Genomic DNA, 14,990 nt, shown 5'->3' with positions numbered 1-14,990 from the left:
AAAAGTTTAAACCTTGCGTTAGACTTCTTTGCATCCCCCAGAGCACCTAGTCGTGGGCCTTGTACAGAGTCACTGCTCCATAAATAGCCGTGGACTTGATTTCTTTAAATGGATCCATCAAACAGATGTAGAAAAAGAAAGAGTTCTAACAGGAATTTTTGGGTTGGGAAATTATGCATGTGGAGTGAAAGTATTTACCTGGTTTTGGCATAGAACTCATTAAAATGTCCAAAAGCTGCTGTTTCTTTGAACTCTCTATTTGTGACACATAATGTATTGCTGATTTTCCACTAAAATCACAAAGTTTAGGATCTCTAGGAAGAACAGAATCAACATTAAAGTTTATTTAGTTGAATCTGTTGAAAAAAGAAAACTAATATGAGAGGGAAACATTTACATCAAATAAATAAAAAGTAATCTTATGTAGTTTGGGGATAATAATAATGATTTCAAAATGTATGAATAGAGGATGACAATTTTACAAGATTTTAAATAAAAGGAATTTGCTGTGTATCTTTATTCCCACCCCCATTCTAAAAACATTCTGAGATTTGCAGAGAATTCCCAACTTTGGACAAAAATTTTTATAATTCTTTAAGGGTGCATAAAATCAAGTAAAGATAAAAACATCTTTTGTTGTTTTTTTTATATTTTTAAATTTTTTTCAATGAGTCATAAGGATTAAAACATTTTGATAAACGATTGTCTTATCATTCCAAATAGCTCACTTGATTTTTTTCTTTTCAATAATTAAGCTAACTGCTGACTTTTTTGATATTTATTTTTTCTAATGCTAACAGCTAGTTCTTTTATGATTCAAAATGGTGGAATGGCATAGAATCTTCTCTTTAAAATTAAGCTGATACTTTTATTTCATGGTCTCTTGGATGAGTGGAGCAATCTTGTCATAAAAACCAAAGTGTGCCTCTCCACATGGCCTTTTCTTTTTTCTTTTTTTTTTTTTTGAGGCGGAGTCTTGCTTTGTCACCCAGGCTGGAGTGCAGTGGTGCGATCTCGGCTCACTGCAAGCTCCGCCTCCCGGGTTCACGCCATTCTCCTGCCTCAGCCTCCCGAGTAGCTGGGACTACAGGGGCCCGCCACCATGCCCGGCTAATTTTTTTTGTATTTTTAGTAGAGACGGGGTTTCACCGTGTTAGCCAGGATGGTCTCGAACTCCTGATCTCGTGATCCGCCTGCCTCGGCCTCCCAAAGTGCTGGGATTACAGGCGTGAGCCACCGCGCCCAGCCCCCACATGGCCTTTTCATTCCTCTTTACCTGGCTTTGTGGTTGGTAAACCCAACTGGCTGATCTTAGGACCATTTACAACAGCACAAGTCTCTTCTTATCCTCTCTATTACAACAGCACAAGTCTCTTCTTATCCTCTCTATGTTGTATCAGCTCAGAGAAATCCAAAGTTAAATGATGAGAATCCCATTAATAGATTACAGTGAGGGAAACAATGATGAAACTTGCTTTACTTATCCTATTCTAGGACAAGGAGCAAGTTGATCATGGTCTCTATCCTAAAACATTTGAATTTGAATCTCTTCGTTGCTATGGGACAGGGTAATGTGTCATGAGCCACAGTAATATTCTCTTACGGACTTTTCTTCATCAAAGATTGTAATTCAAAAGAAATAGCATAGGACTGAGAATTGGGGTTGCCACTACCTTGATATATGGCTTTAAGCAAGCCACTTATCATATTTGCAGAGAATTCCCAACTTTGGACAAAAATTTTTATAATTATTTAAGGGTGCATAAAAACAAGTAAAGATAAACTCATTGGGACCTCTCCTCATCTGCCTAGATTAGGGTGTCTCCAAGTGGCATACCTTGATTTCCAGTATTCTGGACCCCAATCCAGACCTACTGAACATCTCTGGGATGATGTCCAGGAATCTCCACTTTTATCAATTGGCCAAACTATTTCTCAACACTAGGCTGAAGTAGCTTCAAAATTCCCTTTTCATTCCATTATACTAACTGATCCTTTTACAATATCTTGTATTCTTGACTATAATTTTGTTCTTGAAGCTCCCTCCTCCTTTTTTTTTTCAAAACAAAATTCATATGAAATACTGAGAAAGAGCTCAGGCCATCTGTTCTTATTTGATGACAAGATAACTAAGTAACAGCTTTAGGAAACTGCAATTGTAACATAAGAGATTGCTTATTAACCCTCTTATTTTAAAAAAAGTTCATTGTTTATCTCCTCCCTCCTAAAAGAGCATTTGACATATAGTAATTTTAAGATAACTTGAAAACACTATTATAAATTGCTTTTCAGACATTGACAGTGTTTTCTGAAATAATTAGTAATATCTTGGGGGTAGAGAGCTGGATACTCAAGAATTATTTGACATTCCCAGTAACTACCAAAACAGTAATCATTTCAAGAAATGAAACAAAGCCAGATATCATAAGAATAATAGGTAGCAAATTTTAGAAACTGCACATCACTTTTCAATTGTGAAGTCACTTTTATGATGATGCATGTGCATTTGGTATATATAGTAGAAAACAGCCTGTAATCTCCACAGCTTGGGAGGCCAAGATGGGAGAGCAGCTTGAGGGCAGGAGTTTGAGACCAGCATGGGCAATATAGTGGGACTCCATCTACACAAAAAATTAAAAATTAGCCGGGCATAGTGGTATGTGCCTGTAGTTCCAGCTACTCGAGAGGCTGAGGCAGGAGGATCCACTGAGCCCAGGAGTTTGAGGTCACAGTGAGCTATGATTGCATCACTGCACTCCAGCCTAGGCAACAGAGCAAGATCCTGTATAAAAAAGAGGAAAGAAAGAAAGAAAGGAAGAAAGAGAGAGAGAGAGAGAAAGGAAGAAAGGAAGGAAGGAAGGAGAGGGAAAAGAAAGAAAGAGAGAGACAGAGAAAAGAAAGAAAGAAAGAAAGGAAGAAAAGAAAGAGAAAAGAAAGAAAGAAAGAAAAGGATGGGAGGGATGGAGGGAAAGGGTAAAAAAGAAGCTTTGTGTCTCGGTTTACATGTGATTTCTGTAAATAACAATTGAATAGACACCCTTCAGCTGGGCTGACTAACTGCTCATACTCACGCATGATGCCTTAGGAGCTGGGACAGAACTTCCACAGGTTTGTACACTGTTAACATGTCAAGAGTCTCAAACAGGTCCACATCTCTCACAGCCAGCATCAGAGGGGTCAAGCCATGTTGGTTTGGGAAATTTATATCCAGGAACTCTTCAGATGCCTTTAAAAACATGCAGCTTTATTTCTGTTGTGTTTTTACTGCATAGCTCTTTGTGCTAATCTTTGCATTTTCATTGCTTGGCCAACGTTTCATTATAACTTCAATATGTTCTTTCTCAGTGTCTGTCCTGAAAGGAAACTGATGAGGTGAAAGAACACAAGCCAGAAAGACAGATCTGGGTTTCAATCTCAGCTGCTTAAGGTGGTTATTTAACTTCCCTGACAGGTTGTATCAGGGACACCCTGTTAAAAGGTGATCAAATCACCCTGATAAATTGAGGGTATCCAGTTAAATCATGTATAATTTTCATTTGGGATGTATTTATACAAAAAACTATTTGTTGTTTATCTGAAATTTAAATTTAACTGGGTGTCCTGTATTTTTATTTGCAAAATCTGGCAACCCTATTTGCTAAACTTCAGAGCCCTCAGTTGTAAGGTGGAATAGTAGTGTCTTCCTTGTAGGGTTATGTTGCTGATTGGTGCTAGAATGTAAAAAGTACTTAGCAGAGTGTCTAACACACAGTAGGTGCTCAGTAAACATTCATTGAATGAATAAATAATTTATAATAATACAGCAGCTCAGCCGGGCATGGTGGCTCACACCTGTAATCCCAGCACTTTAGGAGGCTGAGGCATGTGGATTGCTTGAGCCCAGGAGTTTGAGACCAGCCTGGGCAACATGGCAAAACGCCATCTCTACTAAAAATACAAAAAATTAGCCAGGCATGGTGGCATGCACCTGTAGTCCTGGTGACTCAGGAGGCTGAGGTGGGAGGATCACCTGAGCCTGGGAAAGTCGAGGCTGCAGTGAGCTGTGATCACGCCACTGCACTCCAGCCTTGGCAACATAGTGAGACCCTGTCTCAAAAAAAAAAAAATTTTTAAAAAAACAGCTAACTTACCTGTATTTATATAGTCAAATGGAGGGAGGCATATGAATGTAATTTGGTGCCTTAATGAAAGTAAAACTTAATTTGGATAATTCAAAACTGAAAAGCTACCGCAGGCCAAAACACCTAAATTCCTCATTTTATAGACCAAAGAAATGCACTAATTTCCATTTCTATTTCACTTTATGCCATGTAAGTATACTCAGTGTCTCTACCTCAGCTTCTCTAGGGACAAACTAGAGATAATGGTATTACTTCAGCAGGGTACTGTGGGAATTAATTAGTTAATTTTTTTTTTAGTCGCTAAGAAGAAACCACCTCTGATATCAATGTTTATTATTAGTTAGAACCAATATGAAAATTTTGAACTGAGAATAGTCTTGCAATAGCATATCGATTCAGCATCTGTTGATCAAGGTATAGATCCAGTTACAGGTACCAGTTTCTTAAAACTTGGTTCCTAATGTTTAGGGGTTAAAAATGTGGCTATAAAAACAGACATTGGGCCAGGCGCAGTGGCTCACGCCTGTAATCCCAGCACTTTGGGAGGCCAAGGCGGGCAGATCGCAAGGTCAGGAGATCGAGACCAACCTGGCTAACATGGTGAAACCCCGTCTCTACTGAAAATACAAAAATAAAATTAGACGGGCATGGTGGCGGGCGCCTGTAGTTCCAGCTACTCCAGAGGCTGAGGTGGGAGAATGGCGTGAACCCAGGAGGTGGAGATTGCAGTGAGCCGAGATCGCGCCACTGCACTCCAGCCTGGGCGACAGAGCAAGACTCCGTCAAAAAAACAAATAAACAAACAAACAAAAAAACATTAGATTACAATCACAACTGCTGAAAACACCATTAAGTAAAATACATTGTCTTTCAAAAAAATTTCTAAGCCTCAGTTCGTGATGTCTGGCAATTTTAGACTATCATTTAGTCCAACAAAAGAATTTGAAGTATTGTTTGGTTTTGTTATATCTCTTCTTGAACTGTACCTGACTGGAATATCTTTCATTTTTTTCTTTATCTGTTTGTGTCTTTACCATAAGGGATTAGAAGAAACTGTTTCCTAGCAGCAATTGATTTTCTTTCAGTTGGAAGGTCACATGGTCTGACAGTCTCTTTGAAGGTAAATGCCAAGAGTAGGCAATTACCAGTCACCAATAATTAATGTCCTTGGTTATGCATATGATTTTGCAAGTTGCTTTGGGAAAAAGTATCTGTAAGTAGAAAATCTAAACACGAGGATCAATACCCTGAGAAGACAGCCCTTTAAAAATGTATCCTCTGAACTCTTTCATGACAACTAAATATTATGCAAGGCATAGGCTCTCAGATTCCTTTTTCAGGATAAAGATAATAACAGCAACTGGTCCAAAGGGATCTAAGCAGCAATTGTACAAATGGCAATGATGCCAAGGGAACTCCTCTGAGCAAGTTGATAGTGGTCCTCTGGAGGCTTCCTGGGAGCAAATCATTTCCCAGGGGTGTTGCGTGACTTCTAGCACCCAGCTCGAGGAAGGTGGAAATCGACTGCTCCTGTGTTCTTTTATTATCTTGTTTTCCACCCCAGTGTCCTGTTTGATCCCTTCTTTTTTATATGTTCTGTCTGAAACTTCCTAGGATTATATTTGAAAAGAATTTATTCTTCTTTAAAAGGAATCATATGTAGTCTGTGCCCTTTTCACCATCCACTCACCCACCCAAAGACAGAAACAAATATCAACTAACCAGTAAATGTTGAACTTGCTCAAGATCACCTTGCCATGAACTTTGTAGAAGTTGCATTTGGGGAGCCTGGATTCTATTGACTGCCAAGAGTTGTCTTTGGATATTGCAATTAGCTACATGAATTGCGGTTCGATTGCTGTAATTGCAAAGGGTGATATCTACTCGCTTTTCCAGAAGAAATCCAACAACCTGCAAAATGACACAGTCTTAGTTAAATATTTTAAAGTACCAACAGTGTCTTCAGAGCTAGGTGGAAAACTGACTTAGGCATGGCTCTGATTCATCGGGATGTGGGTAACTGCTATTTGCCCTTTTTAATTTGGGGAACAAAAATCTCCATGACATGCATGATTTTTGGGTAGTCTTTTTTGCAGGGACTAGAGATCTATGAGTATTGTATGTTAAATCCACACAAAACATTGAAGTTTTATAACTGTCTATAATCAAAAATACAAAACCGAAGGGAGCAGGCATGGTTGTGTGTGCCTATAATCCCAGCTACTGGGAGGTTGAGGCAGGAGGATCACTTGAGCCCAGGAGTTCAAGGCCATCGTGCACTATAATCCTACTGTGAATAGCCACTGCACTCTAACCTGGGCAACATACCAAGATCCTGTCTCTAAAAAATACAAAAACAAAGATGATTCAGGCTTATATATCCTTGAATGTCACAAGTATTTCTGCAAGTGTTTCTAGAAAGAGAGTAAACTCTATTCAATATGGTGAGGGGACAGACTGCCCAGTTGCATGTTAAGAACTGTCCTTGGTGCTGAGACTGCACCAATGAACAAGACCAGCAGCCAGCCTTTAAAGTATTTGCAGTCTAGTGAAGAACAGAGACATATTTAAAAAAAAAAAAAAAAAAAGGCAATTGCAACATTGGGTGATAAATGTAACAAGAGAAGTGAATACAGGAGGATGATGGGGGCACTTCGACAAAATCTATTAAGATATCTTGGAGAGTCTGCGAAGACTTTTTGGAGAAAGTGATGTCTAAGCTGAGACCTGAGGAATCAGACTCAGCCAGGCAGACTGGGAGAAAGACTGTTCCAAGCAGAGGATACAGTGTGAATAAAGTACAGTGTGTACAAGAGGGCAAGTAATATTCAAAGCTCTGGAAGGAGTTAGGTATGTCTAGAGCCCAGAATAAGAAAAGGACGGGAAGGAGATGCGGGTGGAGAAATCAGCTGTGCCTCAGTCCTGAAAGACCTGACAAACCCCTCTGAGGAGTTAGGGCTGTGTCTTCAGGGCAATAGGCAGACAGTGAAAGATTTTCCTCAGGAAAATGACATAATCAGGTCAGTGTTTTAGAAAATCACTCTGACTGCTGAAATAGATTGATGTGGGGAAGAAGGGAAGTGGGGAACCAGAGAGAGGACTACCACAGTGGCCTTATGAAGAGACGACAGCGACTGAACAAGAGAAATGGTAGTGGAGATTTAGTGGCTGAGGGCATAATCTAGGAACACTTAGGAGGTGGAATTAACAAAACATAGCCACTTATTCAATGCGGATGTTAACACTGAGCCAGAAATCAGGGATAATTCCAAGATACTGTCTTCAGTGTACTTTTGTCTGTCTGCTGTACTGCCACTGCAGACCAGGCCACCATGGTCCCTTGTCTGAAGCAATGGAACAGCCTTCTCTCCATTTCAAGTGCTTCTGCATGAAACCCACTAGAAAGGCCCAAATCAAAAATTCAGATAACAGCAAGAGTTGGAAAGATGAGAAGAACTTGGAGCCCTCATACCACCATTTCTGCTGGTGGAAGTGTAAATGGTGCATCCACTTTGAAAAACAGTCTGGTTTGGGAGGCCAAGGTGGGTGGATCATGAGGTCAGGAGTTCAAGACCAGCCTGGCCAAGATGGTGAAACCCCATCTCTACTAAAAATACAAAAATTAGCCGGGCACGGTGGCAGGCGCCTGTAATCCCAGCTATTCGGGAGGCTGAGGCAGGAGAATTGCTTGAAACCAGGGGGCAGAGGTTGCAATGAGCTGAGATTGCACCACTGCACTCCAGCCTGGGTGACAGAGTGAGACTCTGTCTCAAAAAAAAAAAAAAAAGAGAGAAAAGAAAAGAAAAACAGTCTGTCAGTTCCTCAAATGATTAAACATAGAACTCCCCTATGATCCAGCAATTCCACTCCTAGGTATGGTACTCAGGAGAAATGAAAACATATACTCACACCAAAATGTTTACAGAAGCATTATTCATAGTAACCAAAAGATGAAAAGAACCATTTTCTGTCAATGGATTGGATAAATAAAATGTTGTATATAAAGACAATGTGATATTATTTGGCTATAAAAATAAAGTATTGACACATGCTACAACATGAATGAACCTTGAAAACATTATGCTAAGTGAAAGAAGCCAATCACAGGAGACCACATACTATATGATTCCATTCATGTGAAAATCCCACATAAGAAAAGTTACAGAGGCCAAGCACGGTGGCTCACACCTGTAATCCCAGCACTTTGGGAGGCCGAAGCAGGTGGATCACTTTAGCTCAGGAGTTCAAGACCAGCCTGGGCAACTTGGTGAAACCCTGTCTCTACAAAAAATACAAAAATTAGCTGGGCATGATGGCACATGCCTGTAGTCCCAGCTACCTGGGAGGCTGAGGCAGGAGGATCACCTCAGCCCAGGAGGTAGGGCCTGCAGTGAGCTGTGATCGTGCTACTGCACTCCAGCCTGGGCAACAGAGTGAGATCCTGTCTCAAAACAAACAAACAGACAAACAAAAAACAATAAAAAAGGAACAGTTATACAAACAGAAAGTAGATAAGTGGCTGCTTAGGGCTGGGGTGGGAGTTGGGAAGAAAGGATAGAGAGTGATAGCTAAAGGATATCGGGTTTCTTTTTATCTTCTTTTTCTGGGGATGAAGTTCTTTTTGAGATGATAGGTGTTCTAAAATCAATTGTGAGGATTGCATATTAATATGAATATACAAAAAAACATGGAAGTGGCCACTTTAAGTAAGTAAATTGTATGGTATATGAATTTTATCTCAATAAAGCTGTTTTTGAAAATGCCTTTGCATGCCTTTATGGCTTTGCATGATCCAGCCCCTGCCTGCATTTCCAGCTTTATCTTGTGCCATTTTTCACCCTCCCTCTGCAAGATCAAGTCACCTTTCTATACTTCAAAAATGCAAGATTTTTTTTTCCTTTTTTTTTTTTTTTTTTTGAGACGGAGTTTCACTCTTGTTGCCCAGGCTGGAGTGCAATGGCACGATCTCGGCTCACTGCAACCTCCGCCTCCAGGGTTCAAGCGATTTTCCTGCCTCAGCCTCCTGAGTAGCTGGGATTACAGGTCCCCACCACCACGCCTGGCTAATTTGGTAGTTTTAGTAGAGACGGGGTTTCTCCGTGTTGGTCAGGCTGGTCGCAAACTCCCGACCTCAAGTGATCCGCCCGCCTCAGCCTCCCAAAGTGCTGGGATTACAGGTGTGAGCCACTGGGCACCTGGCCAAGATTTTTTTTTTCCTAACCAAGGCCTTTGTCTTTGCTGTTCCCTCTACCCCAATTGCCCTTCGTTTATGTCTTAGCATAAATACAACCACATCATTAAGGATTTCTTGACCACTTTCTCTAAAGACAAGCCACTCTATTGGTTACTTCAAAGTACTAATAACAATTTGTAATTCATTGAAGTGCTTCTTGTTTCCTTATTTGTTGTGTTTCACCTTCATTCAAATATAAGTCCCCAAGGGCAAGAGATCTTATCACATGAATAAATATTTTATGAATGAGTGAATGAGTAGTTTAAGATAAATAGATGATGATGCCTTAATTTAATTCAATTTCAAATAATTAAATGTTTATTTGATTTCATAAGATGGGTAACACTGATGCTGGTGTCCCTCAGGAGGGTAAGGTTTGGGAAGAAAGATGATGAAGATAATTTTGGACATGTTATGTTTGGGATGTCTGTAATATACAAGTGGAAATATTTAGTTGGAGTTCAACATTGTGTGTGTGTGTGTGTGCGATATGTGCTTGAGAATCAGGGGCCATCCTCACATGATTGAAGGACACCAACATTTAAGGGATGAGAAGAAACAGCCCATAAAGGGGACTGGATAGAAGTTGCCAGAGAGGTAAGAGGAAAAACCAGGAGGAGGTCAAGGAGGAAAATACTTGAAGAAAAATTGGAGTCCAGTGGTGCTAAGAGGTAGAAGCGGCAAAGGACATTGTAGGGAACATTGGCAAGAGCAGTTTCAATGGAGTAGTAGAGGAAGATGTCAGACTGCAGTAGTTTGAAGAGGTAAGTAAGTGGAGGCAGTGAGGATAAACCAGTAAAACATTCTTTTTTTTTTTTTTTTTTTTTAGACAGAATCTCCCTCTGTTGCCCAGGCTGGAGTACAGTGGCACTATCTTGGCTCACTGCAACCTCTGCCTCCTGGGTTCAAGCAATTCTCCTGCCTCAGCCTCTGTAGTAGCTGAGACTGCAGGAACCCGCCATCATGCCCGGCTAATATTTGCATTTTTAGAAGAGATGGGTTTTCACCCATGTTGGCCAGGTTGGTCTCAAACTCCTGACCTTAGGTGATCCACCTGCCTCGGCTTCCCAAAGTGCTGGGATTACAGGCGTGAGCCATCACCTGGTTTTTGACAGCAGACCCGGATGGTTTATGTGATTTGTTCAGCTGAATGGATTCAGGACTTTGCGCAGCATTGTTGAGGTGAGTACTGTAGACTGGCCTCCTCCTGCTGCTTGGAGTTCTGTTGACAGCAGCTTTCATTGAATGTTATATGAGACAAATTGATGAATTTGGTCCCAGCCTCTGTTGGTGAGATTAATCAGAGTGGCCAAGAGAGTGATGAAATAATGAGACAATTAATCAGATGCCAAGATAGTGTAGAAATGAGGGGTGGACATTGTTAGGAGGCATGTCTCCACGGGTCTCTTACATTTCTGCAGGTCTTGTGAGCAAAAGTGCCAACTGTCTTTATTCCATGCAAACTTTTCAAGCTTATTTGTATAGTGAATGGCCTTGGAAGATAGAAATAGTGTCTCCTTCTGCAGCAAAGAGTAGCTTTGCTTACTGCACATTGTAAATTATTAGGGGTCTCTAAGTTGAGGGTTCCTCTGCTGTCATGCAACTCACTGCAAGTTCAGGGGTCACCTGGTCCTCTTCCTATCACTCAGTGGGAATTAGGGCTTAGGGAACTAATACAAAACTGCTAAAATTCTGACTAATGCTATTGTTATGAATAAACACACTGCCCTTTTTCTCTGACCCAGTAGTTGTTTCTTCTGCTAGGAATCCAAGCAATTCTGGCACGCTAACTCATTAGCTGCGAGTAGGGTAAAATCTCAGATCCTTCATAGTTCTCGAGAGATGTCTGCGAGTGAAAAGGCCTGAGAGAGGAAAGGAAGTGGTTGCAGGAGGACATGGGATCAGGGGAGGTGTTTGCTTCTTTATGGGCTGGCAGAAGGCACTTATCTAAGCATTTTTAAATGCTGATGGAAAGAAGCATCATTGTTTGTAATGACAAGAATCTGGAGACCACCCAGATGTCCACCAGAGTAGGATAGGGAGATAAATTGTGTAGGCAGATAAATTGTGGCATATGTATACATATGTGTATGTATATATTTGTATGTATATATTTATGTATGTATGTATATATGTATGTATATATGTGTATATATATATTTAAGCTCTTTTTCCAGACCTCAAGCAATCCTCCCACCTCAGCCTCCCAAAGTGCTGGGATTACAGGCCTCAGCCACCATGCCCAGCCATGTTCCTGCATAACTTGCTGCTTCTGTTCATTATCATGTTTTTGGGATTCCTCCATTTTGAAACATGAAGTGTAGCTACAGTTTTTCATTTTTAGTGCTATCTAGTGTTCCATTAGATAAAAATATATGCCACAATACAGGCACAGTGGTTCATGCCTATAATCCCAGCACTTTGGGTGGCCAAGGTGGGTGGATTTCCTGAGTCTGTCAGGAGCTTGGGACCAGCCTGGGCAACATGGCGAAACCCCATCTCTACTAAAAATACAAAAAATTAGCTGGACATGGTGGTGCACACCTGTAATCCCAACTACTTGGGAGACTGAGGCATGAGAATCGCTTCAGCCCAGGAGGCAGAGGTTGCTGTGAGCCGAGATCATGCCACTGAACTCCAGCCTGGGCTACAGAGTGAGACTCCATCTCAAAAAAAAAAAAGGTTATGCAAGAACATATATAGTGTGAGTTTGTTTTTATAATATTCAATACCAGGAAAAAGCAAGTAATTATTTAGGCATGGATGCAGAGGTGGCCAGGAAATTATTAACCCAAAATTCAAGATAATGGTTAGCCAGGGTGGGGGATGCAATTCAAGACAGGCATATACAGAGAGGGCTTTTGAGGCATGGCAATGTTCTAATTTTTGACCTGGGTGTTGGGTACACAGGTGCTTGTTTCATTAATTTTCTTTCTTTTTTTTTTTAGCATATGTGCTATATTTTATAATTTGTTTAAAAAGCATTCATGGAAAGGAGTCAAAAAAGAAAAAGAGCTTAAAACATAGTCAAGAGAGGCTAATTGAGGAAGCAAAGGTGACCAGGCAGGATTGAGGGTCCACTTGCATTTAAAGTACCAAGAACTGGCCAGGTGCAGTGGCCCATGCCTGGAATCCCAGCACTTTGTGAGGCTGAGGCGTGTGGATCTCTTGAAACCAAGAGTTTGAGACCAGCCTGGGCAACATGCTGAAACCCCATGTCTCCAAAAAAAAAAAAAAAAAAAAATTAGCCGGGCATGGTGGTATGTGTCTGTAATTTCCAGCGACTTGGGAGACTGAGTTTGGAGAATCACCTGAGTCTGGGCAGGTTGAGGCTGCAGTCAGCCCAGATGGTGCCACTGTACTCCAGCCTGTCTCAAAAAACAAAACAAACAAAAAAACAAAGTCCCAAGAACTTACAGAGGCATCAACTTGTGCAGTTGAGTGAAATTTGTCTTTTCCAGCCTAGTTTCCCTATTCTTGCCCTTTCTATTCATGAAGCCTCCCTCTTTGCTGCCTCTCCCCAACTCTACATGCTCATATTGTTGCCACTTTTACCTGAATGCTTAAACAGAACTTTATAAGTTATGGCACACAATGATATAACTGATGAATAAGACCCAAATGGGTTACTTTTTCATTAATGTCTCCATTTAATAAATATTTATTAACCCCTGGCTGGGTCAGGCTCTCTGCTGGTAGCTGGAGATACAGCTAGAATAAAGAGGACAAAGTCTGCTGCCCTTTTAAGTCTTATTATTCACTTATTTACCCCTGTTTCCCTACTTCCAGGTTTACGTGCATTTGTTAGAGCAAAGCATAAATTTCCAGGTACTGATGGAGTTGAGGGTCCATCATGTGGCGCCACTAGACCATTAGCTCCTCGGGGGTGGCATCTGTGTTTGATTCACATCCAGATCCACCATAAAATCTAGTGATCACCTTGGATATAGCAGGAATATTTGTGGACTGAGTGAGGAAATGAATAGAGATGGTTCCTATCTAGATTTACGGTATCCACCTCCCTATACCCCACTTTGTATCTTCAGACATTCTTTCATGGCAATGGGTGATATCACTATTCACAAATACCTCACTCTCAGAATCCTTAGTTTGGAAGACTTTTTATCCTTGAGCCCAGCATGCCACATGTTACCTCTGTTAGATTTTCCTCTGCTGCAGTAATGAGAGGCGTATTCCCCGTCTCTGGGTGCTGAAAGTCAAGGTTTCCGAGGATGGATTGGACTTCGGTAATATAGTCACAGATGACTTCCACATCACCTCTTGAAACCACTTCTAGGAAATCATGAATCAGTTTATTTTTATTCATCTTGCTAGTTCCACATGATTGCCTTGAAAAGAAAAGGAACGATTTAATTATATGAGAGCCAGCAAAGCTGTGAGTGGTTCAAATGTAACATATTCTGCCTTTACTGCCACCTGTTTCCTTCTTTTATGTATAAAATTCTTATAACAGTTTTAAAGACAATTTTGAAAATAGGGGGAAATGCCGCAATACCACCAGGCTTGGTTCTTTGTGTACATGCTGAATTAGGAAGAATAATAGTTTCACCATTATTTTGGAAGATCTGCTGTGGTAGAGGAGAAGAGAGGATGTATCCACAGTAGAATGGAAACAGCACAAGCTTGGAGCCCAGTAGAACCTGGATTTAAATTCCTTCTCCACAGATTACCAACTGTGTGACTACGACCATATGGCTTATCTCTGGGCTGCATTTACTTATCTCTAAAATGGAAATGATCGTCCCCTCTTCAGAAGGTTGGTAAGGATCTGAAATATGATCTACAGAGGGTTGGCACATTCTACAGGTGAAAATTCTTGTTGGTTTTTTTTTTAGCTTGTTTATTAACCACCTTATATGTATTTCCTTTCTGAAAGTCCTAGCTTCCCAACAATACTGTAAGCTCCTCAATAGCAGGGACATTACATGACTTATCCTTTTGTCTCCTCTGTGATTCTAGCACAGTGGGAATCATTAAGAAGCACAGTGCCCACTGTTCTGGATTTTCCGGAAAGCCCTAATTTTAAATAACTCATATCAGTTTTCCAAATCATTGAAATATCTCAAATTGCAATTTTGGAGGTCACCGAACTACCCTCTCCTGCATGGAGCCTTTTTTTTTTTTTTAATTTTGAGATAGAGTCTCACTCTCTCGCCCAGGCTAGAGGGCAGTGTCACTATCTTGGCTTACTGCAACCTCTGCCTCCTGGGTTCAAGCGATTCTCCTGCCTCAGTCTCCTGAGTAGCTGGGACTACTGGTGCGTCACCATGCCTGGCTAATTTTTGTAGTTTTTAGTAGAGACGAGTTGGCCAGGCTGGTCTCGAATTCCTGACCTCAGGTGATCTGCCCACTTTGGCCTCCCAAATTGCTGGGATTACAGGCGTGCGCCACCGCACCCAGCCTGGAGTCTCTTGCTGTTAGTAACAGCACGACATCCTTTGTCAGGCTCTATACTCCAACTTCTGCTTCTGACACTACAGTCATTGTATGTAGCCACATGCTATTGATTCGATGTGCAATTTCCTTGCTATAATCTGGCATGAGATTGAAAGCAAAAGAACAAGAGGCTCATTTCATAGTATAACTTTGTGGAGGACAGCTAAGAAAAACAAACA

General features: G+C 41.0%; 1 protein-coding gene across 1 annotated transcript in view; it reads right to left on the bottom strand.

Moving 5' to 3' along the window:
* Positions 1–14,990, bottom strand: part of MAP3K19 (mitogen-activated protein kinase kinase kinase 19) — an 88,675-nt gene that overhangs the window by 62,905 nt on the left and 10,780 nt on the right. The window contains exons 4-7 of the mRNA XM_003822805.5: positions 13,508–13,703; positions 5,844–6,032; positions 3,072–3,226; positions 199–314 (exon numbers count right to left, since the gene is read on the bottom strand). Coding sequence (XP_003822853.3) covers positions 199–314; positions 3,072–3,226; positions 5,844–6,032; positions 13,508–13,703 — 656 coding nt within the window. The remainder of the gene's footprint in view (positions 1–198; positions 315–3,071; positions 3,227–5,843; positions 6,033–13,507; positions 13,704–14,990) is intronic.

The sequence above is a fragment of the Pan paniscus genome, chromosome 13 (genome assembly GCF_029289425.2).
Source record: "Pan paniscus chromosome 13, NHGRI_mPanPan1-v2.0_pri, whole genome shotgun sequence".
NCBI classification, from domain to species: domain Eukaryota; kingdom Metazoa; phylum Chordata; class Mammalia; order Primates; family Hominidae; genus Pan; species Pan paniscus.
Note: the sequence above shows the minus strand (reverse complement) of the source record. Positions and strands in the feature narration are given on the sequence as shown.